This window comes from Chelmon rostratus, chromosome 16 (genome assembly GCF_017976325.1).
Source record: "Chelmon rostratus isolate fCheRos1 chromosome 16, fCheRos1.pri, whole genome shotgun sequence".
In the NCBI taxonomy this organism is placed as follows: Eukaryota; Metazoa; Chordata; class Actinopteri; order Chaetodontiformes; family Chaetodontidae; genus Chelmon; species Chelmon rostratus.
In genome coordinates this window covers 11,171,145-11,193,207 of record NC_055673.1, presented here as the reverse complement: position 1 = coordinate 11,193,207, position 22,063 = coordinate 11,171,145, and the positions used below count along the sequence as shown (strand labels likewise).

The 22,063-nt window shown below is 41.6% G+C and overlaps 1 protein-coding gene across 1 annotated transcript in view; it reads right to left on the bottom strand.

Annotated features, from left to right (window-relative positions):
- Nucleotides 1–22,063, bottom strand: part of csmd3b (CUB and Sushi multiple domains 3b) — a 325,003-nt gene that overhangs the window by 53,421 nt on the left and 249,519 nt on the right. Inside the window, exons 19-33 of the mRNA XM_041956121.1 lie at nt 19,047–19,163; nt 18,445–18,660; nt 14,883–15,071; nt 12,688–12,788; nt 12,454–12,522; nt 12,110–12,266; nt 10,244–10,435; nt 7,878–8,004; nt 7,168–7,370; nt 6,513–6,704; nt 6,077–6,215; nt 5,293–5,480; nt 4,112–4,230; nt 3,203–3,278; nt 2,947–3,063 (exon numbers count right to left, since the gene is read on the bottom strand). Of these exons, the coding sequence (XP_041812055.1) occupies nt 2,947–3,063; nt 3,203–3,278; nt 4,112–4,230; nt 5,293–5,480; nt 6,077–6,215; nt 6,513–6,704; nt 7,168–7,370; nt 7,878–8,004; nt 10,244–10,435; nt 12,110–12,266; nt 12,454–12,522; nt 12,688–12,788; nt 14,883–15,071; nt 18,445–18,660; nt 19,047–19,163 (2,202 nt within the window). The remainder of the gene's footprint in view (nt 1–2,946; nt 3,064–3,202; nt 3,279–4,111; nt 4,231–5,292; nt 5,481–6,076; nt 6,216–6,512; nt 6,705–7,167; nt 7,371–7,877; nt 8,005–10,243; nt 10,436–12,109; nt 12,267–12,453; nt 12,523–12,687; nt 12,789–14,882; nt 15,072–18,444; nt 18,661–19,046; nt 19,164–22,063) is intronic.

Sequence of the window (22,063 nt, the reverse complement as noted above, 5' to 3'; positions counted from 1 at the left end):
ACACACACACACACACACATATCATCTCTCCCTCTCTCTCGTCGGCCCCAAAGGCTGAGGTGTAAAGGATTACATCTGAACATTGCCAAGGATATTCAGCTATAAGAAGGTCACTGGTCACTTTGTACAAGGCTGTTTCTCTCTGCGGAGTTCTTTGAAAGCCCGATCCACATTCTGCTAAAGCGCTGCTCTGACTCACAAACGATACATTACTGCTTTCATGTAAATCCTCGTTTTATATCACGATGAAGACAAACGCTACATACAACAGCGACAAAACAGTGGATTTTCCATCGGTGTCGAATTGGAATCTGACAACAAAAGAAAATCCTCGTGAAAGAGTTTAGCTCTATAGGATGGATGACTCTAACCTCTGATACTTAGCATGTCCTGGTCATACATGAGGATGTGTGTAAGGGCGTGCTGAGTGGTCATAAAGAATGGCAAGATTGTGCCTGTCAGCAGAAATGCATAAAAGCTCCCAACGTGTATGGATTTTAAGGAAATCGCCGTGATAAATGTTTCCATCGCTTCACCGTGAAGGCGACATACCGCAGAGCAGGTGGAGGAGTTCACAGCTGACACTGTTTGAAAACAGTGCAGATTCCAGGCAGGAGGACACACATGCGGCAGTCTCACGCAGAGACTCATGAAGCATTAATGCACGCAGGGGATAGCTTACATGCCTTTAGATATCAGAGGACTTCACTTATACTGAGATAACAAAGAAAAACATATATACATACCAGCGCAGAAACATGCACACAAACAAAGCCACACATACACACACACACACACACCACAGACAACCCAAAATGCGTTAACCACATGGCTTGTTAGTAATGAAAACCCTCTGCGCTGCAGTCACGTACAGCTGGTGGATCTGTTCAGTCGTCCAGGTTGTAACATGCCCGGCAGAGTCTGAATCAATCCACTGGACTTGTTATCAAATGATTGAAATGTTTCACTGTTCATTTTAAAGGCTTCTTCAGCTCTTGACATCAGATGGAGAAAACCTGGGCATCGATCCCTGTGGAGCTGCCATGCCTCCCGATGAGCTGCCTGAGTGGGTGTCCTCAGCCGTGTCCTCGTGCAACAGGAGGTACGGCATCTCCTCGGGGGTGAATGCCAAGGGTTTTCCCCACCATTTGTATGAATGGTGAACCATCATTAACTATTTAATAAGCAGACCAGTGGTGTGATTTCAACTTCTCTGATCATCAGAAAGGTTTGAAACTGCAACCTTGAGCTTGTAACCTTAAATTGTTGTAAATTATAGACATATTTTTCTCTCATTCTTTTTTTTTTTTTGAGAATGACAGCTGCTTAACAAACATGGGCAAGGCTTAAAGCTCCGGCACTGCAACTAAACAAACCAAATCTCCGTCTCTCACTCTGTGTGGGAGGTTCAGGGAGGGTGTGTGTCTGTGTGTCTTATACAGTATGTAGGCCAAGCCATGTTAGCTCCTCTCAGTCAAAACATCTACATGTAGCTGACACTCCAGGAGCTGCTACGCAATATATAATGAGACAGCAACCATCAACAGCCTCAGGGAAAGCAGCTATTTATTCATAACACCGCAGGGCATAATTGGGCGTAATATTCACCAATTACTGATTAAATTTAAAAGCTGTGGTTCTAATAATCACTCAACCAATAATTGAGATGTCAATATGTGAGTAGTGTGTGTATGTATGTAGAGACACAAATAAAAATACATTTGCATATCGTGAAAATTAAATGATATTGATCCTTTGACAACACAATCCCAACTTGGAACGACATTATGCAACTATTTTACCTTAAAACAATAGCTTCAAGATCATATCGATGGTGCACTGACTTGTGCTTGTTCATTCCCACTGTGTGCCTCGAACGCCTGCTCTAGTACCTACAGGTTGAGTGGCAACCGTCCGCGTCAAGAACTGTGTAGCGCTTTGCGACAGCACGTCACACACCACCAGCTACGGGTCATCAGCTAGCTATAAGGAGAAGGTAGCTCAGTATTCTCAGCAAGGACATGATGGCCGAGGCAAAGAGACCGAAGAGGACGTTGACGGAGAAAAGCTAAGAAGAGAGAGCGTGCAACAGGCTGGACAAGAGTAAATCTCAGACTCGCCTTTAGTCGTGGGTTTAGCTTTGCAAAATAAAAGACAAGACTGGACTCCTTGCTGTTTGACTAGCATGTGATATTAGCTGGCAACCTTGTGTTGTTCAGTTGCTTGATGTTAAGTTGTGTTCGTAAAGTTGCTGACTCGCTAGGTTTTGATCTTACGTCAAGTCAGCCTGTCATGGGGGGGGGGGGGGGGGGGGGGGGGTCATGTCTGCTGATGAATATAATGTCACATTTTATCTAATGTCCCCAGATTCCCAACACAGCCTCATTTAATGTCTCTACAATATTCACATCTTTACAATGTGTCACTTATGTCTGGCTTAAGGACCACCGATCAAACGCGGCAAGATAAAAACAGCCTCAGCTTTTAATGTCACCTCAATTGTAAAAACCCTGACTTGGAATCAAACAAATGGCCGAGCATCTTTTGATCATGTGTAATAACTGGACTAGTTTTTTTCGTGGCTAAAAACCCAAAAGGGGTTCGTTCAGGGGGCCTCCCAATTAAAAAAAAAAATCAAACAAGTTTTAATGTCGCTTTGTTTCACTGAGTAAAAGAATAATTGGAGAATATATGTCAAAGAAAATTAGGATCACAGGTTTCATTCTATTGTTTCTTCACCTACACTTCAGAGTGCTACACACTTACATTTAAAATAATCTTAAGAATAAATTATTTTAACACTGACTACTTTAGTATCTAGTTTTCACTCTAGCACACCCGCCGGATTCATTACCTTCTGCAGTTCTGTGAAATATTCCTGGACTGATGGTATTCACTGCAATAGCAGGTGTGTACTATTCTCTGTGTGTTTGTGAATGAACTCACCAAACTCTCTGGGCACAGATATAGAGTAGACACAGGTCTGTCCAGAGGTGTAGTTTCTGGGGAAGTTTGGAGATAAAACAGTCCCTTCAGATCCTGTAGAACGACTTCCGCAGGGAGCTGGAGACAAAAGGCACGTGTTCATATAAGATATACATGATGACACACACATACAGATAATAACACAGTGTTGAACTTAAATAGGTTTAAGATGTGTGCGGGGGTGCTTTATTCCAGTCTGTGTTTTAGCGTGTGTTACCTTGACAACTAGGCAACGCCCTGTTCCACCCAGGTCTGCCATCATCTCCCATACTGCATGTTAGGGTAGAATAACCCTAAAGATAGAAAAACAACAACAACAAAAAACCTTTAACTGTGAGAAAAACAATCAACCCAAATCAACCCATACAACCAACCAACAACCGACCATCCATCCATCCATTTAACCAACAAACCACACACCCAAGCCAACCAAGAAACCACACACCTACCCACCCATCAATTCAACCAAGCAACCAACAAACAAACCATCTAACCAACCACCTACTCATCCAACCAGTGAACTGGTCATCCATCCATCCATCCATCCATCCAACCAACCAATCAGCTAACAAACCATCTACCCAGTCCAACCAAGCAACCAAACACCCACCCACCTACCCAACCAACATACAAACCAAGCAACCACCAATTTAACCAAACAACTAATTAACGACCCACCAATCCAACCACCTACCTGTCCAACCAGTGAACTGAACAGCCACCCATCCATCCATCCATTCATCCATCCATTCATCCATCCATTCATCCATCCATTCATCAACCATCATCCATCCACCCAAGCATGAAACCATGACGAAACCATTAAACCACCCAACAAACCAAGCATCCACTCACCCACCCACCCATTCAACCATCAAACAAACAAATCAAACAAACTTCCAAGCACCCACCCATCCAACCAACTAACTAACCAACCAATTGACCATCCATCCACCTACCTATCCAACAAACAACAAAAAACCCAACCACCCATCTGACCAACTGACCCGCAAACTAAACATGTATCCGACCACTCAACCACCCAGCTGACCATGCAACCAAACCTTCTCAAACATCCATCCATCCAACCATGCATCCATCCATTCATCCATCCATGTTTTCGTACCTGTAAAACGTATCCAGCCTCACAATAGAAGGTGACAGTAGAGCCAAGCTTATAATCAGATCCCAGCCTGGTCCCATTCAAAACCACACCTGGGTCGAAACATGATTCCCTCAGCTTGGCTGGACAGGGAGAGAGAGAAGCAGTAAGTGAGAGAGAGCATTAAGCAAAGAAAAAGTGACAGGCACACATAAATAATAAGCTAAATTAATAATAACTATGTCCCTAGCCATAATCAAATGAGGCAGGCATCTCGTTGGCCTTTTTAACAGTCTCTTTGACTTAGCTGCCTTTGCCAAAGACAGAGCGAGAATCATAACTTCATCCCTTGGCGTTTGAATGCTACATGAACCTTGTAAATTATGGCTCTGGCCCCCCTCCTAATAGATTAATGGCCACCCTGCATCAACTTAGGACTTAATTCCTGGGTCCACATGAAGCCGGTGTTGAATCTTTTGTGCAAGTGAATCAAAGTCGCCCCTCTGACTGAATATTTCAAGACTGAATCAACGGGGACTTCATGCTGAAAGTGATCATTCTTTTTCATTTTTCATTTGTATTGAATGTTCCGGGGTAATGCAGCGAATGTGAAAATTAAATATTTCTAAACCCATTCTGGAGACATCCTGTCATCGCAGGAGACAACATTGTCACATTAAGTACGAAAACCTTAAAAGCAGTCTCCCAGGTTACCTTGCTCATGAAAAACTGATAAGACAGAAAACAGCCCCTGGTGCAATTACATCAAGCAGAGTATATAAAAATTATTTTTCAACAATTGACAGTTACAAGGTGGATATAAAGCACTCCCAGTTGGAATCTGGGTCTACTTTTTAATCTCATTTCATCAGAAAAAGACATACATGTATTGAGTCTATTTCCAGGTGACATCTAATTCAAGATAAAAACCATTAGATACTGAACGCAGAATAAATGATGGGATGCTGCTTTCACATAGTAATCACATCGTACACAAAGATGTGTTTGCCAGTGATGTTAAGAAATCCCCCTGCTGTAAATATTTTCAAACAAACTTTAATCTCTTCAAAAATGCAAAATATGTGCTTTTTGCTGTTTGCGTCTTTGCAGTTTTACTTTGAGTAATTCAGGAGCTGTTCTGGCACTGAACACCACAATATATAAGGATTATAAGGTATATAAGGAATACTGGCAGAATATCTTACCTTTGTATTCCAGGTGAAAGCCAGTGTAAGAAACAGACCCGTCACTGCGGAATGCTAAATGCATGGTGTTCGAACTGCTCTCTATCCGCTCTGGGAGTTTGCTGTCCTGGAAGCTACCAATCAGAGGACTGTTGCTATCCGGACCATCGTAGATATACAGGAAGTCGTAGTTTGGCTCAATGTTGAAACTAGAGATGGATGAGAAAACACAGACAGAGAAATGGGGTGGGGGGGAGCAGAACAGAAGCACAGGAAAAGAGTCAACACTGACATTTTTTGAGTTATTTTTGGCCGTTTTTTATACTAGAAAACATGTGCACAAACTTCCTGAGGGTGATGTCAGCTTAGCAGATTTGAAGAGCATTTTCAGAACACTGAATGGTAGAAGTTTAAATTTCTACTTTTAGAAGAACAGTGCCACTGTCCCAAGTGGTTTTTAAGCCGTCATGCAGTAAAAATACATACTGTATGAAGCAAAATAAACAAAAAAAGAAACCTGGCACTTAGAGGCTCTTTATCATCTGATATTGAGTTACAATTTTCCTGTCAGCAGCCCTAAAGACTTTCACCCTACCGAAGGATAAATCCTAATGATTTTGGTGACCTCAGAACATCTTAAAGGGTTGATATTTCCACTGCAACAGAGAGTACTTCTTTTTTTATCAATTACTAAACAGCCATTTCTGAAAAAGCACATTTGTGCTCAGCATTTGTGCCCAGATCATAAATATTTTAGCGTAAAATAGTCGATGGACTTTGATTGCTAAGCATTGAAACAGGTTACCTGATGAAGGCCAGAGACAGGACGTAGTCAGAGTTAACAGCAATGAGCCAATCACAGTCCTTTGAGTGAGGGTAGGGGTGTGGGTAGTTAGGAGACAGTATAAATCCATTGGACCCAGTTAGGTTTCCTCCACAAGGAGCTATGATGGGAATAAAAGCAAAGGCATACATTCATTCTAATAAAGTCTTAGAATTTCATTACAATAATAATGAAAATCATTTTAATTCAGCAGTACGGAGAGAGGTGGGAAATGAAAGACTGTATGTATTAAGTAGCGAGTTCAGGTCACTAAACATTACCTCTTTTTAAACTGCACTCCTATAACTCATTCACAGATGTGTCCTTGGGCAAGGTACTGAGCCCTAAACAACTGTAGTTGTGTATGCAGTACATCTATTGTATGTCCCTAGAAATATATAGAAGCTGGACTTCTCACCTATGCAGACAGGCGGACTGGGCTGCCAGTAGTATCTATTATCCACTTGTATACAGGTGATTTTGTCGTCCCCCTGGAGCTCGTATCCTGGGTCACACTGAAAGGACACTGAATCCCCCGGCTCACGGCCATCTCCACTACGACTGCCATTCATTGGTACACCTGGGTCCCTGCAGGCTGTGGCTACCGAGCCTGGACGGAGAGAGGGAGGAAGAAGAGGAAGTGGAGGAGACAGAGGGGAGAGCAATTAGAAAAATCTGTGTCACACTGGATATCTAGCCACAGTATTAAGCAAATGCATTAACTCAGTGCAGAAAATCAGCAGTAATTCATGTAACTGCTTACTATCCTGTTTTATGAATCTAAATGGTAAAGTGAGGTTTTCAAGGAGAACGACTATTTAGATTTGGATTCTCAATTATGTGAAATGCTGATATTCAGATTTTTAGGCAAATGAAGATCCACTAGAGAAAACATCTAGATTCACAGAGAAACTTTGGCATTACTGGTCCCTCTCTGGCAACCTGGAAACCTTACATGCATTAAAGAAATGTGTAAAGAGAAAAATAAGACAATGAATAACAGAGGTAGGTGAACTCACATCACGTTTCTCATTTGAATAATGTTCAGTGCATTAGTTGTGGCCGTTACTTACTGGAGAACTGAATGGCGAATCCTGACTTGCTGATGTAAAAATCGGTCTCAAACTGCACAGTGACAGTGTTCAGTGTGGAGTGGATTCCCTCAGGGAGCAGAGACCCACTGAGCTCTGCCAGAGACATTTCATTCTCAGGTGGTCCGTCCCAAACCTTCAGCATGTCGTGGCTGGCCTCCGTGTCAAAGGACAAGAACTGAAGACTGGAATTTGCATGAAAAAAGAAAAAAAAGGCTTAAATCAGAAAAGCATTTTCTCAAACTGTCAGAATTCAACAACAGACAAAAGAATATAAGAATCATCTTCGTATCATTGCATACAATCATTTTACATTCGTTATTATACTCTAATAACTTTTTAAAGGTGCACACAAACTTTCACAACAACAGCTGAACCCTGTGCTGCTTTAATCAGTTAGAATTTGTAACTAGTGCTTGTATTGAGCATGTGTTTACAATATGCTTATTATAATAAAAGGGGTTCAGTATAATAGTCTGACTGAGCTGCGTTTTCAGATTAAGCCTTTAATATGCAGCCTCAGCATTTGTATCATCATTTTCACACTTATGATACATAATCACAGATCCAGATAATCTACTAACATTCAGGGGAAATTATTTTTCCCTCAAAATCACTGAGGTAGGCACTAAAATAAATGACACTAGTTTCCTCACTTTCCTACTGGGAAGGATTTGGGCGGCGAACATTACCTCACAATGTTTCCTGAGTCCACCTCGATGGTCCAGGTGCAGCGCAGGTTGTTGTCGTAAGGAAAAGGGTATCCAGGGGAAAGAATCCTCCCTGAAGACTCGCCTTTAAAACGACCGCCACACTCCGCTACGGGAATCACACACACAGGTAAGAGGCGTTAAAGACATACAGAGCACACACAAATGTACCGCATCTCTATCTGTCTGATTAGCACAACTGTGGCGTTACAAATAGCATCAACTCAGGCAAACAAATGGGCAACTGATGAGCGTGTGTGTGTGTATTTAAGCGTGTGTGTGATGTATGACCAGTTATCTGTCCGTGGCAATTGTTTATTAAGGCAATCAGATCCACTAGGTGCACCTCAGTAGCCACTGAGCAGTGATTAAACGATCACCACAGAGCGAATGGATTAAGAAAGAAGCTAACTCTTATTCTCTGTGTCTTTCTCACGCAGAGGAATAGAAGGGGAAGAAGAAGAAAGACAAAGTGCTGATCCTGCATCCATCCCTAAAGAAAACCACCACACATTATATAACAGAAATAATTCCCCTTCTCTTTGTCTCTCTCGGTTATATATTTTCACAATCTTCATCGCCTCTCTGCTTCCCCTCCCTCCCCATGTTCCTCCTCCCTGAGGCTGCCCTCCCTTCGTCACTGGAATATATTATCTCGAGTAACAGGAGCAATATCAAGAGTTGGGACGGAGGAAAAGAGGGAGGAGGAGAGGGAAAGGAGAGAGAAAAAGGAGAAAACCAAGGGGGGTAAAGACGGAAACAGTAATAATAAGAAGCAATATAATATTAAGACTGGAGGTTAGCTGAGGTCACGGTGTGTCACTGCTAAAATATAAAGTCAGAGCATATCAGCCAGTGGTTATATGAGTCTTTCATTATTGATAGTGAGAAGGAGAGACTTATTAATCTGAATCCAAAATCAGAAAGTTCACAGGAAGACGATGAAGAAAGAAGGAAGAAAGGACATCAGGCTTGCTGTTATGCTTATAGCTCCCATCTGGGGCACAGCTGCAGCTGCCATTTGTGTGTCATTCTGTAAGGGCTTTCACATTTGTTTGGGTTTAATTAGAGAATGTAATCATTCAACCAAATACTTACCGGGAAGAACTGGAAATGTGTCCAAATAATCTTTAAATACTATTCAAATGCAAGTATTTTAGGCACTCTACACCAAAATGCTGATGAGTGTGTGTTTGTGTGTTCTGAGTTGTGGAGCCCTGATGTTGCATGGCCAATAAAAGACCGTTATTGACTTGTTGACATCAATATTTAGAGCTGTGTTTTTATTTTCCCATTAGATTGAAGCCCTAAAAAAGTGAATTAAAAAGGAAATGATATTATAATGGAACATTTGGAAATATGTCAAGTTGCTTCCCAGTAGGTTTTACAGTGATTACATACGGTGGGCTGCAGCAAAACCAAATGGAAATAAAATTAAAATGTGTTTATGAAACAATTTGAACTAACAAGTTTGTCACTCAGCCCTTTACAGAGTAAGAATAACATAAATAGAGGATAAAAAAGAAGCAGAGAAAAACACAGTTTGGATCCGTGTGTGTATGAATGTGTGTGTGTGGCCATGTTTGAGTAGAAATAGAGCATTGGTGGGATCAGGAGGGCAGTCTCCGGGAACAGAGAGCAAATCACCCACAGCAGGAAAGGAAATGGATCAATTGGGCAGAGGGAGTCCAGGTGGTAAACTGTCCTGAATAAATAGGCTTTTCATTGAGACTTTAAAACTACCGCAGTGTGTCATCTCATGAGAAAATCAAGAAGGTGATTCCGCAGGAAATTGGCCTCCACCTGCTTTCCTTTCAGATTATTGAATGAATATCCTTTGAGCAGGGACTTTGCACAAAACAGCAAGTCACTGTGTGCTGGATTGCAGAGCAAGACATGCTACAGTCGCTGCTTCTTAAAAGGTGTATGTATGTTGTGGGTAAGGCTGATGTTCCAGCTTGATGACACAATCACTTTTATAATAAAAAAAGACAAAAGGTATGATTATGATGATATTTACTCACCGAACATATCGTGCTCTTTTTTTTCTGTTGTAAATTTTAAAAAAGCTCTGTTTATACCTCTGACAAGTCTTCGGTAGCTTAGCAGCGACAAATACATCAATCAAGTGTTGCAGGCGATGCATTTTACACAGCGCACAATTGAGCAATACCAGTGAAAGCCACAGCAACAATGAACCCTCCTCACCTTTCCCTCTCAAGCTTATTAAGGAGCAAAGTTCAAGGTTCAATACATAATTGTGTGCGTATGTTTCTTTGTGTGTCTGCATACATCTGTGCGTGACCTCTGCTCAAAGGGCAAACGGCTTCACGGAGTGAAAGACATACCGATACAAGAGGGCAGAGGGTTATCCCAGGCTCTCCTTTCGCCTGTCATACACTTCAGAGTGGAGGCCCCGTGCAGAGTGTATCCTGGCTCACATCTGTATGTGATGCTGCTCCCGGAGAAATGGCCTTGGTCGTTGACCTTGAAGCCGAACTGAGGCACGCCTGGGTCCTCACAGTGAGACAACTCAAAACCTGGAGAGAGAAAAAGACAGAGGGAGATATTAACAGTGTGCACTTTTTAAAATACTCGCTGAGGGACATCTATCACCCACTGGAGAAAACAAATTAGTGTTGTTCAGGTGCACAGCGATGTTCCCTTAATATCTGGCACACTCAAGTATTCTGCTTATGAGCTTGCTGAGATCGCACATCCTGTTAAGCTCTCATCCGGATTTAATAACAACAACAAAAAAAAAAGATACATGAGACATACCAATATTAAGAGAGATATTGGAGCATGTATACACCTTACCCAATTTAATGTTGTTTTTCACAGTCTATCCAAGCTCAGTTTCCATGGTAATATTCAGTTTATTCATGTGCACAATTTTGTAGAGCGGGATATGAAGAGGTATATAAATAGCTTATCCTTATAAGACTTTAACCAGGATTTGATCTACGGTATTACCTGGAAGACGAGGTGCGCCAGGATTTGAGTTATCTGCTGGAAGACTGCAGTCGGTGCATGTCTAAATCCTTAAAAATGGCTATTTGCAAAGCTGTACTTTTACCATTTGGCAGTCTGAACACATCGGCCATCATCCTGACACCTAGTCGTTCTCTGTATGTTAGACATGTACGTAAGAAAATAAACCATCAAGCATTATTCATCGAACCACACCTCTGCGTTTTATTAAATTCCAACCTTTATATCAAACAAGAGGCCACATCACCACAAACAAAAAATTCTGCTGCAGTGCTCTCTACACCAATGTCTGGTTTCGTTTGTACTGCAAACTAAAATCTGTGTGCATTAGTATGAGGAAACCGAGGTGCAGAGGATGTCTCATACAGCAGAGACAATGCAATTTAAAGCGCTATGCAAATCCTCCTGCATGACTCCATTTAAACAATTAGACTTTCTAATTCCAACTATGCATCCAAGAGGGCGCTGGCACATGTGGGCGTGCTTTGATGAACATCAGAACGCACCTTTAATAGCTGATCCCACGCTGGAATCAGAGCTCTCTGAAAGCTTTGTTAATCAAACGTGACAAGCTTCTTGTGATCATCTCAGGTCTGTGATGGTTTCACAAATGAGAACCATTTAGAGTTCAATTGATGCAGCGAGTATAAGTTGCATTTCCCAGTAATTAGTGCAGCTGTCAGGTGGCATTTCACTGGACTGATGATGAACTCCCAGACTGACTAGCTTTATTGTCTTGGGCTGTCATTGCCGCATGGGACTAACTAACTAAGTCATGTTAAGTAAACTTGTAGCAGGGTCTAGTTGGTATAAGTTAAGGACTTGAGAATACCTTGCATTACTTAAACAGTCCAACTCACCAATCCTGACATGTGTTGCAATCTATGTAACTACCATGTGAGCTAGCTGTGTTATGTAAACCACAGCAAGGTTCTGCAGATATGTAAGAAAGAAAGTCAAACTAATTTGTAACGCATACATACTTTGTTGTACACAAACGCTTTCTTGCATCCACTGCATGCTAATCCTGTATGCATGCAAGCTATGTTTTCATACCAGTTTGCCACAGAGATTCTAGTATGAGAATTATACATGAGGGTAAAGCTTTTTCTTTTACAGTATATTCGTGCTCATGATAGAAGTCAACCACACACATTCAGGTTTTAGGTTAAGTCGTGTGCATGTTTGGATTTGGACTGCCTACTGCAGTGAGCACTTACTCGAGTAGACCAGTTTGAATCCTTCCCCTGTACTTTCCTCATCGCTGTAAAATTCCAGCCAGAGATGGTTTGAAGTGGAGATCAGCGTCAGGCCCAACATGGAGGATCCCGTGAACGCTCCTAGAACATGGGCCGTGTTGTCTTTGCCGTCATAAATCTGTAACGACAACAACGCAATGCACTCGAGATGCAGACACAACATAAAAACTGACCAGTGATGGCTAAGTTTAGCTTTCAAAGGCATGAAGTGAATCTTTCGTTTTATCACTGATCAGTTTTAGAGACTGATGTGAGAGGACGTCAGGGAGAATGACAGAGGAATCACAGTGTGAATGTGTGTTTACCTTGAGTATATCCCCTTGGGCGAGATGAAAGGTTCGAGCAGAGATGTTGATGCCTTTCCCAGCCTGCACCTAGAGTAAACACCAAATCCATATTAGAGTTATTGACCAATAAAGTAAACAATATGTGCTCACTCATTTTTGAGGACAGTTACTAACTTCCGCTATGATTTTTAAACTTGACAAAGAATAATGCAGAGTCTCCAGAGGCGTAGTTAGGATGCACAGATTTGTTACCTGGATGCTGTAGATGCACTCGTGGTTGTTGTCGTAGTTCATCGGATAGTTCGGTGAGAGAAGGATGCCTTCGTTGTTTATAACCGAGGAACCACACTCCGCTGATGAAAAACAGAAAGAAGAGACTCAAGAGTTTTATTGTGATGTGGGAAAACATGATAAACTAAAACTTTCATTGGAGAAAAGTGTAACTTTTTGCAGATGAGGTCGTTTTTCCCTTCTTAAAAGCTGCTCAGTGGAGAAGTTTTAGACACACAGACAGTCATTAGAGTGCCAAGATTTTACCACCTTACATAAGATGATTCCTTTTTTCCCTATAAATGGATGAATACCTCTAATGTGTCCTTGTGTGTATGTGTCTGTGCACTTTAATAACCCTTTTAAACAGCTGTATAGTAAGCCATCCACTTCCATTGAGGAGAATGGGCAGGTAGTAAAATTCAGAGACTAATTCACCTAAAGATACCTGCTCTCTGCATCTCTCACATGTGCCCTCTATCTGCAGAATCCATGTCCCTTTCCTCTCTTATTATCTTCCTCTCTCTGTGTCTCTACTGGTGTAATAGTCATATTACAGCTGTCATATCGTCAATAAATCACGCTGCTACAGTTTCCATTTAGAAAATTACCTCTCCACCCTCTGCCTCTTTCCTCTTTAACTCCCTCGCTCTTGCTCTTTCTCTCTGTCTCCCCCTCTATGAATAGTGCCTACTTTACCCTCCTCTACTTCAATCAACCTTCATCTTCTGCTTCTCCCGAGTTTTCTCTTTTCCACTTCTCCTTCCTGCTTCTGTCTTCTTTCCCTGAGCGACAGTGCTAAATAGAAGATAATGTCCAGAAATAAAAGCAGAGTACAAAAAACAAGCCAAAGGCACATTTGAGTTTCTGAGAAAGCAAAAACACCACTGCGGTACCTCTCCAGCTCCCTTCTGGACATTACTTTATGAAAACAATATGTTTGACCCGAAAACTAAAAAAACACAGGCCACCAAAGCAATACTTTACTCCACTAAAGCAACCAAACAATCAAAAGTTTGCATCTAAGATTATGTAGACAAGAAAAGAGCACATTCTAATGTTCCTACCAACCCTTTCCTCTCCTCATCACTCTACCTACATGATTTGCACCACATCATGCAGAAATGCAACACAACGCACAGGAACTAAATATAGCAGACCGCACTACACAGAAGAACACCAGCACACAACACTACTCCCACCTCTTTGCATTATTAGTCTTTGCACGTTAATGACAGAGAGCCAAAGACGTAAACACCGGCCCTGCAAACATCATGTAAGGATGAAAATAAGGCTGTTGAGTAAAATGTTCTCACCAGCCATCTAAAATTAACAACTTAGCTGAAGTGGATGGTTAATGTGTGTCTTTCTGTTGTCCCATGTTTCTTACGGCATTCCTGAAAACAATCCTGTGAAGGACTGCAGCAACATTCATTGCTGTCTGTTTAGCTTTTATTATCATCCTTTATTGATTCTACATCTGCAACCAAATCAAACCTCATTTCACAAATTTCTTGCTTGCAAAGAAGCTGAAGTTATGAGCACGTGGTATCTTCGTGTGTAAATTCATGTTCTGAATTAGACTTATTCTAAGCTGGAGAGTGGCAGTCAGTAAGCCGGCCCGGGAAACGATTGTAAGCCCGGTGTCGCGGTCAAGGATAATGACTGGAGTGCTGCTAACACACCCAACACAGGCAGAGAAGGCAAACAGTGCTGAGATTCACACCCATGAACGTCACACACCATGGTTATTTGGAGTGTGTGTGTGCATGTGTGACCGCCCATCATTAAAATATCTTCATTACATGTTGTGAGACCCCAAATATTTCACATATTTTTCCCTTGAGATCCCTTTTTTTTTTTTTGCTCTGGCTTCTTTACATCAATTAATTAGTGACACAACTCAGCATGTACACAGATTTTAAAAGGTAAAACCATTTTGACTCTAATGGATACATCTTCACTGCAATGTAGTCCTCGGGTGAATGGTTCACATTGTAGACTAATGCATGTTTTTGTTGGCGGCTTCTAAGACTCCGCTGCAGTCTGCTTGAGTTCCATCACTGTGAATTAGAGTTCAATGTGGTGCATGATCCTACTGTACACCTGGTCGCACACCTGACTGCACACTGGTTAGATGATAATAAAATAAAAACAGCAGTAATATTACCACATACCAACACATCTCGGCAGCGGAGCGCTCCACATTCTCCGCCCTCCTCCCAGACAGATTAACTCTGGCGCCCCCTCTAGGCGATATCCCATATTGCAGGAAAAAGACAAAGTGTCTCCAACTCCAAAACTGTAGCCGTTTCTCCTGCCGAAGCGAGGCATCCCAGGGTCCTCACATGGCTCCAAAGTGTATTCTGCAGAAAATAAATTGTAACTGAATACATAACACACACATGAATAAACACTAAAAATACACTACAATCGGTCATGCTCTGAGATCTGCCCTTTGTATGCTTCTGGCTAAAAAACAAGCGATGAACAACTTCAGTGAACAAAAATGTATATTCAAATGTGGACTTTATTTTAAAATTTTATGACACTCTACAAAATTGTGTTGTATAAGTGCCATAACAGTAAGTGAGAGTTGATGAGATTACAGTGTCCTCTACTAATGGTGTTACATCAACAAATCAATACCCACCACTCTCAAAGTCCAGGAAAATCCATCCTGTTACATAAAATAAAACCTCCAACATAACCAAATTAAATCTTAACGGAAACATGCAAACACCTCACGACCACCATCCATCTCATGCACAGCTGTGATAATTAGCACCAAAGTCGTGAGTCTGAGGTTGACTCCGCCGTGTCCTGAAATGCACTCGCTGATTTCGTGTTTTGCATGCTGCAGCAGGAGGTTTATTTTCAGTGGGCTGAGACTGATGGTGTGATGTGTATGTCAGAGTGTGTTGCAGGATGACACAGCCTGTTGAGCATGTTGAGATTGTCAAGTCACATCTCTGGTGTCACCTCCCATGTGTTACATTCTGAGTATCAGTTTCTTCCATCTGGGGCACAGCAAAACATCCTAGACTCGGATTCAAGTGCCCCTTTATTCAGAGTTAATGAGAGAGCGTTGAAAGGGCAGTTAGGCAAAGGGTGTTCTTTTATGAAAGGCAGATGAAGTGTTGGACTTGACTCTTAACCCTTTCATTATTTTCGATGAGGCTGGTGGACACGACGATGAATTGGGACAGCACTTGGATTTTTAGATATTCTCAGAACACCACTGCTGAGGCTGTGAGGAGTTAATCTCCATCTTTTCCCCTTCTTCTCGTGTTGTTTAATGGTGGCTTACATTCAGTTTAATGTTGTGTAACCTCTCTCTTCTCATAAGCCATTTTTTTCATGAGCTATTCACAAGGTTTTATGGGTAGTCTTTGAGGCTAGTAGGGAAATATCTCCATTTAGCGGGAGACTGACAGCCAAACATTGGCTCAAAATGGCAGCAGTGTTGTGCCGGGGCCTGTACCATGTAGGGATAGATGAAACTGTTCACATGTGGCACAAGAAGGCACATGGCAAGTTTCTGTGAAGTCAATAAAATGTGCCCAGGACCATCTATAAAGCAGTGCTGATAACACGAACTACAGGCCTATTTCTGAAGTGCCATTGAAAACTAAAGTTGTTGAAAAATTGGCAGGAAGCTTGGGTGGGCATTGTATTCTTCACAATTTTCAGTCATAGCTGCTGTCAGTTACACTCCACTGAAACAGCTCTTGTCAAAATCTCCAGTGACATCCTGATACACAGCGACTCAGGAGCTTGGTTTTGTTGGATGTCAGTGCAGTTTTTGAGACTGTTGATCACTGTATGCTGACTGATGCATAAGATTACTAATGTAGGCAGCGGGTGGGTATCTCTGGAGTCAGACCTGCAGACCCCTGTGACTCTGACTTGTGGTGTTCCCCAAGGGTCTGTTTTGGATCCCATTTGTTTTAACTGTACATGCTTCGCTTTGTGGAGATCATTTGTAGCTTTGAAGAATTACAACACATTGCAATTTTGAAGGAGGGAAATCATAGCAGACCTCCACAGGTTGAACGATGTAAGTCGCTTGATGTACTATAACCTTGATTCCAAAAAAAGTTGGGGCACTGTGTAAAACATAAATGAAACAGAATATACTAATTTGCTAATCCTTTTTGACATAAACTCAATTGAAAGCAGTACTAAGACGATATATTTAATGTTTGACCTCATCAGCTTCATTATTTTTTGTAAATATCTGCTTAATCTGAATCTGAAGATTAATATCTGCTTAATCTGAATTTGATGCAAGTTGGGACAGGAGCAACAAAAGACTGGGAAAGTAGTGGAACGCTCCAAAAACACCTGTAGATCATTCCACAGGTAAACAGGTTGATTGGTAACAGGTGATAGTATCATGATTGGGCATGAAAGGAGCATCCTGAAAAGGCTCAGTCGTTCACAAGAAGGGTTGGGGCGAAGCTCACAGACAACACTAGCCTAATGCTACCTGGTGATTCAATCACATATAAAGATATCCGGATAAGCAATGTCCAGCCACCGCGTTGGGTCATTGATCCACTTGAACAGGGGGAGACTGAGGGAGCACGAATCTTAACTTACTTAGAACACTCTGGTTCAGGCAAGAGAGGAAAATAAGTAGTAAAGATGTCTATAAGAAAAATGCTTGTTTAATATGAAATGAAGGATAGCAAACTTCAGTCAAACAGATGTCAAATTGCATTGACATCTACAGAATTTTCAGTTTTCAATCTCCCAAAAAGAAGCATGGCCGTGATGTTTGTGCACATCTGGTCTAGTCTGTACTAAGTTGTGAAAAAAGCATGATGTTGCCACAAGTTGGTCGTCGAAGCAGGACTAAGACTGTGTTCAGTTCCTCTTCAAAGATATATTGTAGCACAATTATGCAGATTCGATTTTATATCTCATTGAAGGATTAAAAATGTCGGGAAAAAAAGATTCTGTTTTTTTAATAACTTGCCAAACCTCAATCAACAACTGGATGGGAAATAATCTCAGAGCATTTTTAATCCCCTAAAACTGAATAAATGTGTCGCACTCAGCCTTGTCCCTGTGGGACAGGGGGAAAATAAGTGTCTCTTTTGTTTCTGTTGGATCATCCATTTCAAGATCCTTTCAATCACTTTCGAGTTCTGCAAGGTCAGGCATCCACCTACATTAGTGATCAAATTCAGCCTTATAGCCCACGAGCAGGCCTTCTCGACTGCACCTCACTTCATGTTTTAAACTAAAAAACGACTGTGCTTTAGTTGCTGTGGTCTGTCCGACCTTAAGACCTGTGGATGCCATTAAAAAGCAGCTCACCTCTTTGTTGTTAGCTTCCTCCACTTGTATAGCATTTGTATTTTATGTATGTTAGCTTTTATCTACTTCTAATAGAAGTACCCTGTGATAAGGTGCTACATAAATGGACTTTATGACATTTCTTTAGTAAATTTACTACCTGAAGTAAAGCTCAGACTGATAATTTACCACAACACATTTTAGGAGACTCTAATTGTCTTTGTTCTGGTTGAAATGTTGCTCTGCTCTCTTCTTTTTAAATAGAAGCTGTTATTTTACTGTGATGTCTTCTATCCCCCCTCCACAAGTTTCTAGGCTGATTCTGGGTTGTTTTAGTATAAGAGAAAAATAAACCTCTTGAACTGGCTAAATAGCCCCGTGGAGTATAATTGGGGTATAATAGTATAATATGACTATAGTCAAATAAATTACCAGAGAAAGTTATGTTGAAGCCCTCGTATGAAATAGAAAAGTCAGAGATGAATCGTAGCTGGGCTTTGAAGTTGCCATAGAGACCAGCATTGATGTTGCTAGGCAACTCGTTGCCGGTCAGGCGAGCCAGTGGTTGCAGGAAACTCCCGTTCTCAGTCACCAAGAGGTAGTCATGTTGGTCCTCCAGATGAAAAGAATTGAACTGAAACTGGACTCCTGTTAAAGACACCAACACACAGACGAGTGGACGGACAACGGAGAGAAAATCTTTAGAGGTCTGTTTCATTCTCAGCTCATCAAAATGAATAACAATTCTAATCAGTATCAATAATTTTACAGTGTGATAACAGCCGATGCAAATCTGACGTTGCTAACATCATGATCCATAAAACATGCTCTGACTACAGCCAGCAATATCAGTGTGAATCTGAATATGCCCCTCTAAAAATGCTAGAAACCATAAAAAAACAGAGAATGCAATATAATGCAAGTTTGTGGCTGCAGTATAGCAGTAGCTGCACTACACTAGTGTGTGCTACTTGCTGCTGTCTCTCACTCTGTCTGTCTCTATTAAGAAGTGTGAATCTGTGCGTGTCTCTTGCCTTTCCCGTGGCTGACTTCAACAGTCCAGGTACAGTTGAGAGATGAAGGGTAGCTGTCTGGATAGCCGGGACTAAGGATGGTTCCCCAGGGACCTCTAACATCCCCGCCACATAGAGCTGGATAGATTGAGAGAGACAGAGTGCAAGAGAGAGGGGCAGAGGGATGTGCAGAGACGGGACAGAGGCAGAGAAGCTTAGCATCAGATTGTTGATTGTTAAAACAGATAATGCTTCCCCCGTGGACCTTAATACCACTTCTATAGTACATACACACGCATATACCCACACACAAATGCTATGAGAGAGAGAGATAAAGAGAGACTGATAAACAGAGAGAGAGAAATGTTGAAAACCTGAGGTTAGAAAGGTCTGCATGCTCTGACAGCTACAAAATTTGTGTTTTTCTGATTTATTCCTCCCACTGTTGCACAGACATAAAATAATGACATAAATAATGTAAAATCCACCACACGCTGGAATTATGAATAATGGATTATTTTCTGTTGATATAGTTTAATGTCCCTGAAGCTAACCAACGCCTGACAATGATTAACTGCACAGGGGATCCCAGTCATTCCTCATATATGTTGACAGAACATAATAAAGCTGAGAGATGAACTAAAACTGTGTTAATTTTTCTCTTTAAAGAAATGTACCAGTAAACACTTTGCAGGAGTGTGTTGCATATAGAAGACATATCTTTAACACATCTGCTGTAGGTGGGAATATGTGGCAGCAGTGACCTCAGTGACCACAGTCCCCTGCATGTGGAAAGTGTGACATCCTCACACATTTGGGGTACTGCTCTGTGGAGCTGGGGTTCAGAGGAGCTTTTTATGGACCTCTAAGAGCACTTCCACTTGTAAGCACCATCCGTAGGTGCTAACACAAGGAGCATAAATAGTTTTATGTACTAACCGATAGCATCTCTCTCTATTGGAACAAACCGTTCTGCTTCTCTGCTTAGCTGTAATTAGCTCAATCTTCAAGATCCATGCTGCTAATTAAAGGCCCAGTGTGTAGGATTTAGTGCCACCTAGTGGTGAGGATGAACAGCACAACCAGCTGAATAGCCTTCATTTCAACCCTCCCTTTCCAAATGTGTAGAAGAACCTACAGTGGCTGTAAAACATGGAGTGCAACATGGTGGACCTGTGCCTCTGTATCAGCTGATTATACACTACTTTATACTCCATTCTGCCAAATGCTCCCCCTCATCCGACACAGTGGACCTTGAAGTATCTATCCATATCTGTCAATACATGTTTGGAGTTTTATTTTGTCTGCAGTTGAATGTTTGCAATTGAACAAGTCAAACTTTTTTCAGCATTGATAGCAATAGTAGCTTCTGTTTAAAACAAAAACGGTTCGATTCCCCCACCGGACCGGCAGAAAAATGTGGGTGTGGTGGAGGATTAGGGAATCCTCCACCACACCCCCTCCATTAGCCAGCTGATGTGCCCTTGAGCAAGGCACTTAAGTGATAAATGCAGAGAATAATTTCCCAGTCTTGGGATCAATAAAGTAAATAAACTTAAACTTAAAAGTTATATGCAGTGTCTATGTTGTGAGCCCAATGTGAAAAGAAAGTAGTTAAAATCAAACTTACCGGAGGTAATTGGAGATGCCGGCTAAAGTGCAAAGTTGCTAGTTATACAACAAGTGACCATCTGGACAATAAGTGTACTCTGTAAGTGTGGGAGAATTGAAACCTATTTTGTAAGATTTTGCTGCTTTGGGATGTGCAATCTCTGAGCTGCAAAGTGTTTTGAGGCAGAAATCGGAGACATAAAATACATGACTGAAGAAAAACAATGGTTTAATTTTAAGCTATGTTTCCACAACATTAATGCTATGCAACAGCTGAATAGTGTGCAAGAATCATAAAATATCTTTAGTTTGTGAAATATTTCTTTCTGTTTTTACAGTTTGATTTGAAGTGATTCAAAGCAGTGATATTCAGGGCATTGAAGCAGTGCAGATGTTTCTTACAGACTACTTAAAACATTTTGAACCTCTCAGTACGGCCCCAGGATGACCCTGCAAGTTCTGCCCATGGTTCAGCTGTGCACATTGTCATGCAGTAAGAGACCTGTGCTTGCATAGAGATGCTCAGAGTTGAGAACGGGTCTTAGGAAAAGCTTGGAAAAGTCTGTTGCTTGTTCCATGCATACTAATGCATGCATGTGTTGCAAGGTGCTTCATTTCTGCTCGCTCCACTTGGCTCATCTAACTGTTGGCCGACCGGCCTGTCATTTTCTCTTACAATAAACCTACAAAATGCCATAACATTACCTCAAAAGTGCAACAGTGGCAGAGCACCTGGGAGAAGGTCAAACCTGAAAGTTCTGCTGACGTTTCCTTGGGCAGGACAATTAACCAGTTCACTGGGAACTGAGAACCACCAACTCTGAGAACTGCAGCCCAGACTACCCTCTGCAATGATGACCTCTGCTACAACCGCATACAGCAGGCAAGTCAGACACTGAAAATATGCTTAAACCACACCACAGCAACAGTATCTTCACTCTCAACAACTTCAGCATCCCCCAAAACAAGGCTGAGGAATGAGAATATTTCCAAACAACACAGATTTAAGCAGGCGTGCACACATACACCTACTGTATACACACACCCATGGCGCTATTAATTATGAATACTTTTCTGCCAGGAAGCTCTTAATGTTGAATGCTGAGCTATGTGAGAAGTTTGAAACACTACATTACAACTAGATCTCTGCCATTTTCTCTCTCTGTCCTTGTCTTTCAGTCTCTCTTTTAGATCTCCTTTAGTCTCTGGATGTCAGAAAGGGTTGATAAAGTAATTGGATTCATGCTTTGATTCAAATTCACAGAATGGCTAAAAGAATCCTCTTGCTTGGAGTCAAGGTTCGGGTTTGATTTCTGCAACATTTTCCCAGGCTGAGTCGGCTGCCTTTGGCGCTGTCTTGCTTGAATTCATCGTGTACTAGTTGTCAATCATGAGTGCAGACCATTTCCAACAACCACAGCAGCAAA